Here is a 16,515-nt window from a genome sequence, read left to right on the forward strand (position 1 = left end):
TATACACTGGGCCCATGTGTAGGGCAATATAACAACTCTATTGTCTTTATTAAGGTTCCCTGGACTTGTGTAATGTATTTGCTGCAACATATATGTCCATTCAACTTTATAATTTCCTGCCGTATGCAAATTAGCAAAGACCTCTAATGAAGTTGCGCTAGGCATAATTGAACGCTAGCGCATCTTCGATTTGATTGCCGACGTAACAATAGCGATAATTCGACAGCGTTCGGCGCCATGGACGCAACTTCGCACTTTAGTAAATTAGCGTTGCCTGAGCGAATTTTCCCCTGGACAAGTGTTGCGATGGCTGCGAAGCCGTCGCTGGTGAGTTGTCGCCACTTAGTAAATTTATCCCCTACACCTTTAGAGCATGGCGATTGAGGAGAATATATCAATCACAAAGTCTAAGAAAACAACGATGGAAATCAAAGAAAGGATAGTGGAAGTGGAATCAACGGTAGGAAGATAACCTCAACGCCTTATATTATGTCTCAATGCAATTTTTTATCTGTCTTAAATATTTGTACCTTTTCCCATTTATCAGTTGTTTCACTATAATTTACCAGGGGTTCTGTGCAACATTAATCTGTCTACATAGGAGGAATAGTGATCTTCAAAATGCAGTGATGGGACACAAATAAGAAATCTTATAAAGCAATAAATGTGAGTTAAATGTTGTTCTTGTTCTGTGATGCTGTTGTTTTGAATTGATTATTAATACTAAGCAGCAACCTCCACCCAAAAGAGATTGGATTATGGACCACGGGTTAAAAAATATTTTTTAAATAGGAACGAAGAAGCTACATCGCAGGTGCTGCAGTATTTCACAATCAGCATTCTTAGCATATTTGTGAGATTCTGTTCCAGTTGCCTTATTTTTTTTTTTCCTTGAAAATGTTTTTCTGCCTTATTTTCGTATGGGGACAGCAACAGAGAAAAACAAGAATCAGACCCATGAACTAATGAACTTTCATGCCGATTCCTGCTACATACTATTAATTAGGGGGGCTGTTCCTGCTGAATTGCCCTTAGTACAGGGGAATACCTGTGCTGCCATAGTTTTATGGGATCTCTCTATACAGGCTATGAGCAAACATAGGGGCTGTTCCTGCTGAATTGTGCTTAGGATAGGGGAATACCTATGCTGCCATAGTTTTATGGTATCTCTCTGTACAGGCTATGAGCAAATGTAGGGGCTGTTCCTGCTGGATTTGCTTAATACAGGGGAATAACTATGCTGCCATAGATGTATGGTATCTTCTGGGGCTGTTCCTGCTGCTATGCCAGGATTTTTTCTGGCAGTTTCAGCTGGACATCTTAACAACATTATGCCGCTGCCCCAGGGCCATTCCTTATATGACTTCTTGTTAGTCATGTCAGGATTTGCATGGCAGTAGGTCGCTCTGGATTCATTCCCAAGAAGCTTTATCTCAGAATACAACTCCTTTGTACATGTAACTAGTAACAATGTAACTAAACTGTCATTTGGATTTCCTTAGTACATCAGGGAAGGCCCGGGTGGGGGTTGGTCTGTATCTGCCCCAGGCAGCCAGCAGTTTTAATGAATTTCCTCCTACTCACTCTGCCCCTCCTGCTACATTCTTGCCTGGAGGTTGGCACGGAGAAGAAGGTGGCACTTTGCCAACACAGAGATCCTTAGCAGTTACCCAGCATGGCATAGAGATCTTGCCCAGGTAGGAGAAGATCCTAGGGAACCCCTGCTCCTCCTGACACTAATATCTGGTTACAAGGTAGGAGTCATGATGGGGAGGGAAGTTGTAATGCCAGGGGTTGGGTTAATGATTTCTTATGCGTGTAAAGCAGGCACGGAGACAGCATTTATAAGGTATCACTTGAAGGCTATATTTTTATTTAGATATATTCTATCAGATGTAAATATGGTAAACTTTTTACTTTGGAGAGACATAGTATAGGCCACCCAAGCTAATCGTTGTACAGTAAATACTGATACCTCTAACTTTACCTAAAAGTGGGTCAGAACTTCTGATACAGGTTTAAGTTTGGATCTATGACCACTGTGACAGAATCCATAAAGGCAGGACTGCTGCTTACAATGAGGATCAGATAGGATCTGTGCAGCCACTGGGACAGAATGTTCTGTTATACAGATAGCTAGAATCTCAGCCATAAAGCAGGGCAGGACTGCTGCTTACAATGAGGATCAGATAGGATCTGTGCAGCCACTGGGACAGAATGCTCTGTTATACAGATAGCTAGAATCTCAGCCATAAAGCAGGGCAGGACTGCTGCTTACAATGTGGATCAGATAGGATCTGTGCAGCCACAGGGACAGAATGATCTGTTCTCAGCCAGCGTCGGACTGGGCCTGCGGGACACCGGGAAAAAACCCGGTGGGCCCCGCCGGCCTAGCCAGACAGCCGGTGCTCCTGACCTCCCCCGATCGCGCAGGAAGGTGCGATACATGAAGCAGGTATGCGCTGGCAAAGGGGGGAGGGACAGAGGGAGCCCGGCATCAGGGCCTTACTACTGGGAAGGAGATTGCACAGGAAGGAGCAGGTACGTGCCGGCGGGGGGGGGGCACAAAGGGAGCTCAGCGATGGGGGCTCTGCTACTGCGAGGGGGAGCTGAGGGGGGGCAGCGACGGGGCCCTGATGTGTCAGCCCCGATGGGCCCTTACCCCCCCAGTCCGACCCTGTTCTCAGCCATAAAGCAGGGCAGGACTGCTGCTTACATCGGGGATCAAGATAGGATCTGTGCAGCCACTGGGACAGAATGCTCTGTTATACAGATAGCTAGAATCTCAGCCATAAAGCAGGACAGGACTGCTGCTTACAATGAGTATCAAATAGGATCTGTGCAGCCACTGGGACAGAATGCTCTGTTATACAGATAGCTAGAATCTCAGCTGCCATAAAGCAGGGCAGAACTGCTAGTTACAATGGGGATCAGATCTGTGCCACTGTACTCTGTTATAAAGATGAGAGAGCCACTTTCTTTACTAGAGTTGCCACCTTTTCTGGAAAAAATACCATCCTTCCTATATATTATTTATCTTTTTTCCCTATTAATAACATTGGGATCAACCATCATTTTTACCGGTCAGGCCGGTAAAATACGGGCCAGGTGGCAACCCTATTCTTTACTCATCAGTTAATATTGTTTCCAGGCACAAATGTAGTTTTTGCCTTGGAGACAGGGCTGATACTTTTGTGGATTGGTTAGCTGGGAGTTGTAGGTTGCAACTAGAGAAATGCTGTCTCATTGACATCACCACTCTATACAAGCCGTATAAAAGTACAAAGCAATTGGAAATATTTTATCATTCAGCTTAACAATGGGTTAATGGGGAAGAGTGACCGGCGTGGGTAGGGAACGTGCTACAGATGGCTAACAGGCAAAATCTTGGTGGCCAGCGTGTCTTGGCGTGTGTCTAACATGTGCTTCTGTATTCCTGTGACATTCCATGTCTTGTGCCTGGGCTTGTCTTCTCCTTACTCCAATGCACTGGGGCCCTGCTGTGTGTGTGTGTGTGACGACACTGGGCGTGATTTCCGCACTCTTCACTCTGTTTAATCATCCACTGGGTAACACAATGGAATGTGCGTGAGCCAAAGGGAACAGGGAGCTACACCTTCAGCAGACTCAGCAATATCAGGTAACAGCCAGAGGTTTTGGGGAGGGTGTGGGGGACCCTTAAGCTAATATTACACTTAAAGCAATTAAAACTGCTTGGGGTAATCAACTGCAATATAACACTGGGTCTGAGGCTGAGGTTTTACGGCAGGTTGGGAATAAACGGGAGGTGAACAAGAACTTTCTTGGAAGTCTGATACCTTTGGGGAGGGGGTTGCTGATAAGCAGCAATATTAATATACAGGGCTACGTATTTATACCTCGCTTTGTATAATGCCACTTTCACTTTCTGTCGATGTCTACATGGCCATAAAATTATATTAGTCAATATGAATGTCACACTCTTTCTAATATGTGCACTGTAATTTTACAGGCTGAGTTATACAGGGAACTCTGAGTATCACTCATGTATTATAAGGGATAATGTACCTCCTACTGTAAATGATAAGGATATTAGAAGTCACTGAGGGGTTCTGTGACCATATAAAGACACAAGGCTGCAGGCTGAGTTATACAGGGAACTCTGAGTATCACTCATGTATCATAAGGAATATTGTACCCCCTACTGTAAATGATAAGGATATTAGAAGTCACTGAAGGGTTGTTCTGTGGCCATATAAAGGCACAAGGCTGTTAATGAGATTGTAAAATCACTATTATAACTTACGACATCACTTAGCACCATTTCTAAGGATATATACTTATAGGCTTTTCAACAAAATACAGTATTCTGTTTACTGGACAAGTAAATAATGATCACCAGAGGCTCTCATTTCCCACTATTGATGAATGTGTGACGTGTAATTAAGTTTAAAGATTTACTTACTGATAAGTCACCATCTCTGCAGTTCATCTTCAGTTTACATTTACTCTAGTTTCTTAATTATTTGCTTTCTGCTTTGCTTCTTTCCAACATGGAATTTGACCTGCTATCAGGTTGCTACGGTCAGTGACTCTGGCTACCGGAATGTGGCCGGATATTGCTGTATGTAACCATATCCCTGTTATGCCAATGTTCTGTTTCAGGTTTTAAGATGTCTTCTCGCGTCGATATCCTAAAGAAGGAGCTTGAGGAAGAGCTGAAACTGAGCAGTGAAGACCTGAGGAGTCATGCCTGGTACCATGGGCCTCTCCCAAGGCAGGTCAGCAGCACCCAGTAATATATTTATGCAGATACTTGGGTACTCCTGCAACACCCACAAAGAAGTTGATTTCCCCAGCATGTTGCCAGGCCACAAAAACTGTGCATACACCCAGTCCAACCTGTGGGTGAGGTCAAATAGTTGGTCCATGGAGGGAACATGTAGCAATCTGATTGGGTTGTGGGTCTGCCATATCTGACCCAAGCATGTTATTAATTCATGCGTTAGAAAAGCAAAAAAAGCTTTATAAATAACCCATGTATGTGGATTTTATTTGATGTAAATCACCAAATAAAGTGGCCCATAGAAATGCCCCCAGGTGGCACTCTACACCCACAAAACAGTTAGATACAGGGACCAACCAACTCTCTCTGACCGCTGGACAACATTTTGTGGCCCTGCTTGAATTTTCTTAGTATACTGCTCATTGTTAATGACAACTAAATACATCTTTGATTGGATCAGAGCAATTTGGCTCTCTGTGTTAGGTATTCAGTGTTAAATATTGAAAATGTGCCCGTGTCTTGCTTTATTATCATATCTTCCTTCACTCCTTATGCCAATAGCACCCTAGGCCAATAGCACATCAGGCAGGCCTGGACTGGCAATCTGTGAGTTTTGGCAATTGCCAGGGGGGCTGCTGTAAGATGCCATAGACAGTCACTATTTAGTGAGCTGGTGGAGGCTATTTAGGCCTTGTTGTACTTGGAATGCCAGGGCCTATTTTGACTCCAAGTAGGGTCGCCACCTGAATGGTATTTTACCAGCCTGGCCGGTAAAAATTAAGCTTGATGCCAATGTTATTAATAGGAAAAAATGGCAAGAATATAGGAAGGCGGGTATTTTTTTCCAGAAAAGGTGGCAACCCTAACTCCAAGCCCAGACCTCACATCAGGCCAATTGCACCCTAGGGCAGGCCAAAAACAAACTAGGGGTTATGAATGACATGATGCTCAAAGTAGAGCTATGGTGGTGAATTACCTAACCACACCTGACTGCTTTCAATTTAAACCAATGGAAAATCCGAGGCTTAGTATTAGTATCTGCTCCATTTAACATCCCTAAAATTGTTCCACCACAGGAAGCAGAGCGGCTGCTGGTGTCAAACGGCGACTTTCTGATCCGTGATTCCATCTCTTCCCCGGGGGACTATGTATTGAGCTGTTCCTGTGCCGGGCAGCCATTACATTTTAAGATCATCGCAGTTGCCCTGCGCCCCCGGCGTGGAATCGCGCGGACTCTCTACCAGTTGGAGCAAGATCAGTTTGATAACATTCCAGCTCTGGTTCGCTCCTATGTGGGAGATAGAAGGAAGGTGTCGGAGTCTACAGGTGCAGTTGTTATACGTCCTGTGAACAGATCCCTGCCCCTTAGTGCCCTGCACGAGAAACATAATGGCCACAGCAGGGGAGACCGAGATCACAGGAGAAGCCTCAACGTGTCCGAGAGCAGCCTCCTTAGGTAAATAAGCACTATTCTATTTCACCCATGCCTAACTATCTACTGTTCTGTGTGTCCCGTGCTTTCCTGTCCCCCACCCAGGAAACAACACGTCTTGTACTATCAGAATAAAATAGTTTTGTACATAACAAATATATACTTTATAGAACTGTAGTATTCACCAATCCCTCATTCCAACTAACTTTCCACCTACTGATATCCCATCCTCTGTACCCCAGTCCCACACCCAAACTATCATAAACTACTTACTATTGCACTATCCTCTGTACCCCAGTCCCACACCCAAACTATCATACACTACTTACTATTGCACTATCCTCTGTACCCCAGTCCCACACCCAAACTATCATACACTACTTACTATTGCACTATCCTCTGTACCCCAATCCCACACCCAAATTATCATACACTACTTACTATTGCACTATCCTCTGTACCCCAATCCCACACCCAAACTATCATACACTACTTAGTATTGCACTATCCTCTGTACCCCAATCCCACACCAAAACTATCATACACTACTTACTATTGCACTATCCTCTGTACCCCAATCCCCCACCAAAACTATCATACACTACTTACAATTGCACTATCCTTTGTACCCCAATCCCACACCCAAACTATCATACACTACTTACTATTGCACTATCCTCTGTACCCCAATCCCCCACCAAAACTATCATACACTACTTACAATTGCACTATCCTTTGTACCCCAATCCCACACCCAAACTATCATACACTACTTACTGTTGCACAATTCTCTGTACCCCAATACCACACCCAAACTATCATACACTACTTACTGTTGCACTATCCTCTGTACCCCAATCCCACACCCAAACTATCATACACTACTTACTGTTGCACAATTCTCTGTACCCCAATACCACACCCAAACTATCATACACTACTTAGTATTGCAATATCCTCTGTACCCCAATCCCACACCAAAACTATCATACACCACTTACTATTGCACTACCCACTGTACTCCAATCCCCACAAACTATCATACACTTACTAATCATAAATCATCCTAGCTTCACATTGTATAACCCACCAGATACTAATGTAGCTTTCATTTTCCAATAACAACAATAACCTAGTCATACCATCCTTTGTTCCATGCCTTACTCACCCAAAATAACACACGCCAGTCACAATGTGGCTTATTCAAAAGAATGTTCATGTGTTCCAGAACCAAGGACAGGTTTGGGAGTCAGCCAGGAAACTTGGACACACTAAAGGAGAAACCTCTGCAGAGTGCTCAGTCTGACAGTAATCTGCTCTCGGGTAAGGGAAGACTGAGACAGACAAAGGAAGCTTTTATGTTAAAGGGACACTGTAACTCTCTGTTCAACGTGACTTCAAGCAATACTATGTGTCTGTTCTTTTATTTAAAAACTATCTATGCTTAAACTTCATAGTGCAAACTGTGAAATTAAAAGTACTTTAATTTTTCATCTTCCTGGTTTTTCAGAGTAATTTTAGGAGGTGGAGCCCTGACTCAGATTGTTGTAATACAGATTCTCCCTTCTTATCTTCCTGACACCTTGATATCTATTTCTCTACAGCAGTCACAGCTGAAGCATTGACTCTTCCACAGATCCAAATACCTGCGCCCCTCTCCCCCCTTTTCCGCACTGGTAGTGATCCAGTCCTCAGGGCCAAAACTTTTGTGGCCGCTAGTCTTGACCTAGATGGCAACAGTGCCCTTCGAGGCTCAGACAGTCAGCTGCACTCTAAGGCTCCTCCAAAACCCATACGTGCCCCATCCTTGCTGCTACCAGAGCCGCCTGATGAAGCCGACACATACTCAGAGCTCATCCCTCGTGTCCCTGTAATCTCCAAGAGGCCTGTCGACCACGGTATAGTGGAAGAACGATGGAAAAACCGTGTTCGGGCCACAGAGACCACTTTTGGCTTTCTGGAATCTGAGGAATCCCAAGGTGGGGTTGATTCTGGGATTGGCCTTTTGGATAATGCCAGTACTGTGACAGTGGTTCATACGGAAGTGGCTGGCGAAGAGGAGGATCCATTTGTCAGACCACAGATACAGACTATTTCTTCCTATCAGCCCAGTGCCTTCAAGTCTCTCCTGCTTTCACCCGAAAACAAACCACTAGATCCGACTGCCCTGCGAAAGCTGAAAGAAATCGTCAGCCAAAAGGACTGCAAAGAGAGTGCCTTACATATCCTGCGAGAGGACTGCAAAGTAAGCATAATCAGATCCCTTGAGGTTCAAAAGACCAACAACTTGGTGTATTTAAAGTGGTTTTTCACTTTTAAATGTACTTTTAGTATGATGTAGAGAGTGACAATCCGCAACTGATTTTCATTTTTTATTATTTGGGTTTTTGAAGTTATTTAGCTCTTTACTCTCCTGTTTGCATTTTTCAGCATTCTGGTTGCTAGGGTCAAAATTACTCTAGGGATGGGATCTGTGACCCCCATTTGAAAGCTGGAAATAGTCAGAAGAAGAAGGCAATTCAAAAACTATAAAAAGAAAAATAAAGGGCAGTTTAAAAGTTGCTTAAATTAGCCTGTCTATAACATACTAAAAGTAAAGGTGAACCACCACTTTAATCTCCTATTATCTTTGCACAAATATCTTCCACTCTTCTCTGATACTTGTTATAGTCTATATAACCTCGAATCAGCCAGCTGGCTAGTTAAGAAGCAATTCTCCTGTAATGCCCTAAAACATTCTATACTTTCCATGATTCACTAAATAATTGCACTTAAAAAACAGTTTCAATCTACAGGAGATTCGAATTTGGGATGTAACCCCTGAGCAGCAGAGGATGATGGGAGTTCAGTCAGGGCTGGAGCTACTAACATTACCGTATGGGCAGCAGCTGAGACGAGATCTTCTAGAAAGGTTAGTTCTTCTATTCAGAATTATAGGCAGATGTATCATCCAAGTGGGTAAGTCTGTTACCATTTCTGGTTGGGAGCCTTCAGGCTTCATTTCTCTTATCATTTCACAAATTGGAAGACGTATCGATGGTTGTGATTGTGCACGTGCAAGGGTCCGTGCTCCATTTTTCAGTGCCTGCTGCAAAGAAATAACTACAGAAATAAGACATTAGACTTCTTTTAATCTCTAATCTTGCCAGGCACCACCTCCTATGCCTCGGGGTAGCAGTGGATATCTTGGGTTGTACAGGAGCTGTCTCAGAAAGAGCGCACACCCTCCATCGTATTATTCAGCTGGCGGTGGAGCTGAGAGACCATGTGGGAGATCTCTTTGCCTTCTCTGCTGTTATGAAAGCCCTGACACTGCCCCAGGTAACATTACAGAGAGTTAGTGGGGTTGGGGCTAAAGAGGTTGCAGACTTTAAAGGGAGACTGTCATGGGAAAAAAAAAAATTTTCAGAACGTTTATAGTGCTGCTCCAGCAGAATTCTGCACTGAAATCCGTTTCTCAAAAGAGTAAACAGATTTTTTTATATTTAATTTTGAAATCTGACATGGGGCTAGACATATTGTTAGTTTCCCAGCTGCCCCCAGTCATATGATTTGAGCTCTGATAAACTTCAGTCACTCTTTACTGCTGTACTGCAAGTTGGAGTGACACCACCCCCTCACTTCCCCCCAGCAGCCAGGGCCGGATTTACATAACGGGCGCCCCTAGGCCCACTGCCGTTCATCTCCCGTGCCCCCCCTTTTATTCATGCAAATTTTCATATTTTCAAATTTTTCGGCTAGACATGTCAGTTTCCCAGCTGCCCCCAGTCATGTGACTTGTGTTCTGATAAACTTCAGTCACTCTTTACTGCCCCCAAGCAGCCTAACAACAGAACAATGGGAAGGTAACCAGATAGCAGCTCCCTAACACACAATAACAGCTCCCTGGTCGATCTAAGAACAGCACTCAATAGTAAAATCCAGGTGACACATTCAGTTACATTGAGTAGGAGAAACAACAGCCTGCCTGAAAGCAGTTCCACCCTAAAGTGCTGGCTCTTTCTGAAAGCACATGACCAGTCAAAATGACCTGAGATGCACCTACACACCAATATTACAACTAAAAAAATGAACTTGCTGGTTCAAGAATAAAATTTTATATTGTAGAGTGAATTATTTGCAGTATAAACAGTGTAATTTAGAAATAAAAACGACATCATAAAAACCATGACAGAATCCCTTTTCTTTCAATAAAAAAAAATCAGTTGCTGATGAACTTTTTATTGCTGCTTCTGCAGATTGCACGCCTGGAGCAGACATGGCAGACACTACAGCAAATTCATACCGAAAGTGCCATAACCTTCCAAAAACAGCTGAAGCCGGCCCTCAAGAATCTGGATGAGTGTCAGTAATAATATACTCACTATATTTTTTAGTCTTGTAACTAACAACTGTTTCCATTCATTGACATTCTAATATTAATTTTGCAATCAGGTATTTCACTGCCCCCAGCTAGTGATATTGTGGTGCCTCACATTGTGCCAGTGCTTCGGGCCATGGAAGGAGAAGATGATGGAGGGGGACCCATGGAAGAAACATGTTTAAGGCTACTCAGAGTATTACAAGCAGCAAGATGTTACGCAGTGAATGCAGAGTTGCACATGAAAAATGCAGAAAACAAGTTACAGGGTGAGTTCCATTAATGGGAGGGGGTATATTATCCCTTATAATACACGAGTGATACTTAGAGTTCTCTGTATAACTTAACCTGCAGCCTTGTGCCTTTATATGGTCACAGAACAACCCCTCAGTGACTTCTAATATCCTTATCATTTACAGTAGGGGGTACATTATCCCTTATAATACATGAGTGATACTCAGAGTTCCCTGTATAACTCAGCCTGCAGCCTTGTGCCTTTATATGGTCACAGAACAACCCCTCAGTGACTTCTAATATCCTTATCATTTACAGTAGGGGGTACATTATCCCTTATAATACATGAGTGATACTCAGAGTTCCCTGTATAACTCAGCCTGCAGCCTTGTGCCTTTATATGGTCACAGAATCCCTCAGTGACTTCTAATATCCTTATAATTTACAGTAGAGCAGGCATGTCCAAAGTCAGGCCCTGGGGCCAATTGTGGCCAGTTTTCAAATTTACACCGGCCCTCAGCCTCCATCATGAAATTAATAATAATGCTGCCCTCCAGCATAGTGCGATCAGGAATCGCGTAGCCGTAGCAGTAATGTTTGGGAAAATTAGTGAAATGATCTGCCACTTGGTCTATACTGCTGCCTGTGTGCTGAAGGTGTTAGTAATAGACACGTACTGGAATGTAGTGACGCACCACTCTCGCATATGTCTTTAGGACTGAAGGTGTCAATAGAAGTACAGACGTGTCAGTACAGTGAACTAAAGAATTATGAGAGAGCGGCGCATCACCATGTGCCAGTACGTGTCTATAACTAACACCTTCAGCACACAGGCAGCTGTATAGACCAAATATTACTGCTACGGCTACGTGATTCCTTGTTTAAATGAGTTAAATGATGTTAATGGTTCAAAGAATGTCAGGCTGAATGGTCGGCCCCCACATATTTTCACCTCACCAAAAAGGTTGCAAAAAGTTTGGATACCCCTGCAGTAGGGGGTACATTATCCCTTATAATACATGAGTGATACTCAGAGTTCCCTGTATAACTCAGCCTGCAGCCTTGTGCCTTTATATGGTCACAGAACCCCTCAGTGACTTCTAATATCCTTATCATTTACAGTAGGGGGTACATTATCCCTTATAATACATGAGTGATACTCAGAGTTCCCTGTATAACTCAGCCTGCAGCCTTGTGCCTTTATATGGTCACAGAACCCCTCAGTGACTTCTAATATCCTTATCATTTACAGTAGGGGGTACATTATCCAATATAATACATGAGTGATACTCAGAGTTCCCTGTATAACTCAGCCTGCAGCCTTGTGCCTTTATATGGTCACAGAACCCCTCAGTGACTTCTAATATCCTTATCATTTACAGTAGGGGGTACATTATCCCTTATAATACATGAGTGATACTCAGAGTTCCCTGTATAACTCAGCCTGCAGCCTTGTGCCTTTATATGGTCACAGAACCCCTCAATGACTTCTAATATCCTTATCATTTACAGTAGGGGGGCACATTATTCCTTATACAGGTATGGGATCCATTATCCAGAAACACATTATCCAGAAAGTTCTGAATTACGGAAAGGCTGTCTATGTCTATGCATTATAATAAAATATTCCACATTTACTTTTTCTCTGTACGAATAAAACAGCGCCTTGTCTTTAATCCAAACTAAGATATAATTAATCCTTATTGGAGTCGAAACCAGCCTATTGGATTTATTCAATGTTTACATGATTTTCTAGTAGACTTAAGGTATTAAGATCCAAATTACAGACAGATCCGTTATCCATAAACCCCCAGGTCCCAAATATTCTGGATAACAGGTCCCATACCTGTATTACAAGTAAGTGTAATTCTCAGAGTTCACTGTATAACCTTCTGTTTTTATAGTCATAGAACCCCTCAGTGACTTCTAATATCCTTATAAATTACCGCAGGGGGTAAATTATCCCTTATAGTACATGAGTGACCAGAGTTCCTTGTAGACAGGGTATTATCCCTTAAATCTGAAAGCTTCTGCATCAAATCCATTTTTATCCTCATCTCCATACAGGGCATACCCCTCTTCCAGAGCTACGGGAAGCTTTTCAGACCGAATTCTCAATGAGGTTATTTTGGGGGAGTAAAGGTGCCAGCGTGGAGCAAAAAGAAAGGTACAGGAAGTTCGACCAGATTCTCAGTGTTTTATCCCAAAGGCTGGAACCAGAGAGGGACAGGAGCAAGCTGGTGAGCAGCATGTATGGAGCTGTGTTTTAGGGTGTCCCAAGACACCCTGATACAATGCCTGTGCGTTATCATTACGACAAGGAGGAAGTTGAAACTCTACAGCTGTTCCCTTTAATTCTGGGGACCAATGTCAATCACCAGTGTTTATTTGGAAGGCAAGTGAAAAAACGGATTCACTATAAACATCCAAGTTGGCTTGTGGCAAGGAGGCGTTTGGAACTCGTGAGCCAAATGTTATCATGACAGGCAACGCAAGGCTGGAAAAGCTGCTGATAGGCATGAACGCCACCCAGGGGTCAGTAGATTTTATGTTAACAAGAAAGAGGAGCTGACAGTTACCCATCCACCTGCCGGCCCCTCTATCCCACCCAGGCCTTATTGCTCGCCGAAAAGAGTATTTGGCACAGTCTGCTTGTAATGCAGTTAATTACAAACTGGAGAGCCAGCCAAATGCTCTGATAAATAGATTGCCGGATGGCTGGAGCAGTCATAAACATATGCAGGGCTCCATTTTATAGTGGGGAAAATGCGCTCCATTCTATTCGACAAAGACAATGACAGCTGATGTCACACATTCCAGCACTTTGTATTACACTGTACAGCAACCAATGGCGATAGCTCATTACACACTGTGCCTTTTATGCTTTCAAGCTGTGAGAAATATATGACACTGTTGCTTTAAACACTGCCACACTACAGGGCTCATTTACCAAGCAAGTATTAAGTGCAAAAATTGGATGCAAAAAGTGGGGATTGCGGCACCTACGTTGGCAAATGAGTGTGGTATGAATAGCAGCATTAGAATCTGATTCGTTTAAGGCGTCTGTTTGGTTTGCTCTTTAGCGTCCATGGTGCATTGGCACTTGCAGCTAGTTTCTAGGAACACACATGTACAGGTGATTGGCACTTGCAACTAGTTTCTAGGAGCATGCATGGTACAGGTGTATTGGCACTTGCAGCTAGTTTCTAGGAGCATGCATGGTACAGGTGCATTGGCACTTGCAGCTAGTTTCTAGGAGCATGCATGGTACAGGTGCATTGACACTTGCAGCTAGTTTCTAGGAGCATGCATGGTACAGGTGCATTGACACTTGCAGCTAGTTTCTAGGAGCATGCATGGTACAGGTGCATTGACACTTGCAGCTAGTTTCTAGGAGCATGCATGGTACAGGTGCATTGACACTTGCAGCTAGTTTCTAGGAGCATGCATGGTACAGGTGCATTGGCACTTGCAGCTAGTTTCTAGGAGCATGCATGGTACAGGTGCATTGACACTTGCAGCTAGTTTCTAGGAGCATGCATGGTACAGGTGCATTGACACTTGCAGCTAGTTTCTAGGAGCATGCATGGTACAGGTGCATTGACACTTGCAGCTAGTTTCTAGGAGCATCCATGGTACAGGTGCATTGGCACTTGCAGCTAGTTTCTAGGAGCATGCATGGTACAGGTGTATTGGCACTTGCAGCTAGTTTCTAGGAGCATGCATGGTACAGGTGCATTGGCACTTGCAGCTAGTTTCTAGGAGCATGCATGGTACAGGTGCATTGACACTTGCAGCTAGTTTCTAGGAGCATGCATGGTACAGGTGCATTGACACTTGTAGCTAGTTTCTAGGAGCATGCATGGTACAGGTGCATTGACACTTGCAGCTAGTTTCTAGGGGCATGCATGGTAGAGGTGCATTGGCACTTGCAGCTAGTTTCTAGGAGCATGCATGGTACAGGTGCATTGATACTTGCAACTAGTTTCTAGGAGCATGCATTATACAGGTGCATTGATACTTGCAGCTAGTTTCAAGGAGCATGCATGCATACTTTGCACTTTTACTCGGAAATGAGCCCTTAATGTGTTACACTGGTTAGGGTTATGTTTAATTAGCAGGGGATTCCTATAAATACTTTTTCAAAAATGACTCTCTTATTTTTATTCCTTATTGTTGTGCCTTAACGGTTCCAATCAAATGACTCATGTAGTCTAACCCTCATACACAGCCCGAGTCAGTGACTGGAACTGATTTTCCAGTAATGGTCAGGAATAACAGCATAAGGCAATTCAGTTGCACTGGGGTAGATATTATTAGGCTGAGGGAGAAACAGCAATAAAACATTATCAAAAATATACAGTACGGCAAGACTATAGAAATATGAGCTGCACCCTGTCACTGTTGCTAAGTGGAAGCAGTAAATAAGGAGTTGAGGGGGAGGCATTCAGATAATGTGATCTATATGAAATAGATTTATACATAATTTTATTAAAGATTATTTTTACAAATAAATGTGATATTTGTATTTACTCTCTCAACTCACTTTTGCAATTATGGGCTGTCCCTGTGGCCAATTATTAATCCAGAACTGCTGGTTTAATAGCACAGAAACAGCCACAAAATCGCAAATACAAACCAGCACCTTAATATCTCTGTTTTTTTTCCCAAGTGTTAGAAAAACAAGCACATTTTGTGGATAACACTGTAATGTGACGTGAGCTCCCTCTACTGGTTGCTAAACATTAATGCATCTATCAAGATTAAAGGGGAAGTAAAGTCTATAATAGCATAACGCTAAAAATGCTGTATTTTGTATACTAAACATAAACATGAACTTACTGCACCACAAGCCTAATCAAACAAATGATTTATGTTTTCAAAGTTGGCCACAGGGGGTCACCATCTTGTAACTTTGTTAAACATCTTTGCAAGACCAAGACTGTGCACATGCTCAGTGTGGTCTGGGCTGCTTAGGGATTGTCATAAATTATCAAAACAGCACAAGTCAAATAATATCTGCCAGTAAGACTGATTAATAATCAGAATATACAGACTGCACTGGGTCCTGTGTTGCCATGTAATCTAATGTGGATTTTATAGTTTTTATATTGTTTAATATAAACTTTCTCCATCTCTGCAGAACCAGTGGCTTCTTTTCTGACAGACCCCTATTAAGCTCTGCTCAATGTCGGTGATAAGTTGGCCTAGCCTACCAAGATATATTAAAATTGCTCTTTGATTAGAGCCTCACTGGGCCCCCTACGCTCCTGAGCCTCCTGCAATAGCATGGCCTGCTTCCTTTTTACTTACACCCCTGAGTAGCCCTTTATACAGTGATAAGTAGTTGCTGAAAACACTTCTTCTGCTCCTTTAATGGATACTTTCCATGTCTTGTCTTTTAAACGGAGTTGAATGTATATGTGCAGTTGCACTATAAGTTCATGTGGCCCAACAACTCAAGGTGGGTTCTATAGGTGGCCATACACTGAGAGATCCGCTCGTTTGGCGGTCGTGTGGTGGGCGATATCGGGCTGATCCGACGATCAGATCATAACGTAGGGTAATAGGCGGTCGAAGGGTAACAGACGGGATTTTTAGTCACGTCCGATCGTCATCTGACCGACTTCTGGCCAGATATCGATCGGGGAAGCCCGTTGGAGGGCCCCATACACGGGCCAATAATGTCTCTCATTTTATATCAATTTACAGATTCCATGGGGC

The 16,515-nt window shown here is 43.3% G+C and overlaps 1 protein-coding gene across 2 annotated transcripts; it reads left to right on the plus strand.

Moving 5' to 3' along the window:
- Positions 1-1,529: 1,529 nt before the first annotated feature.
- LOC108702617 (breast cancer anti-estrogen resistance protein 3 homolog) lies at positions 1,530-15,301 on the plus strand. Of its 2 annotated transcripts, none has more exons than XM_041578532.1 (10): positions 1,530-1,697; positions 4,645-4,760; positions 5,842-6,221; positions 7,426-7,520; positions 7,802-8,442; positions 8,993-9,108; positions 9,347-9,518; positions 10,436-10,541; positions 10,632-10,826; positions 12,859-15,301. In XM_041578532.1, the coding sequence occupies exons 2-10, from the start codon at positions 4,653-4,655 to the stop codon at positions 13,059-13,061; spliced, it is 2,016 nt and encodes a 671-aa protein (XP_041434466.1). In that variant the 5' UTR covers positions 1,530-1,697; positions 4,645-4,652; the 3' UTR covers positions 13,062-15,301. The 2 variants fall into 2 exon arrangements, with proteins under 2 accessions (XP_041434466.1, XP_018093700.1); XM_018238211.2 differs by lacking the exon at positions 1,530-1,697 and adding an exon at positions 2,863-3,640.
- Positions 15,302-16,515: the final 1,214 nt, after the last annotated feature.

The sequence above is a fragment of the Xenopus laevis genome, chromosome 9_10S, assembly GCF_017654675.1.
Source record: "Xenopus laevis strain J_2021 chromosome 9_10S, Xenopus_laevis_v10.1, whole genome shotgun sequence".
In the NCBI taxonomy this organism is placed as follows: Eukaryota; Metazoa; Chordata; class Amphibia; order Anura; family Pipidae; genus Xenopus; species Xenopus laevis.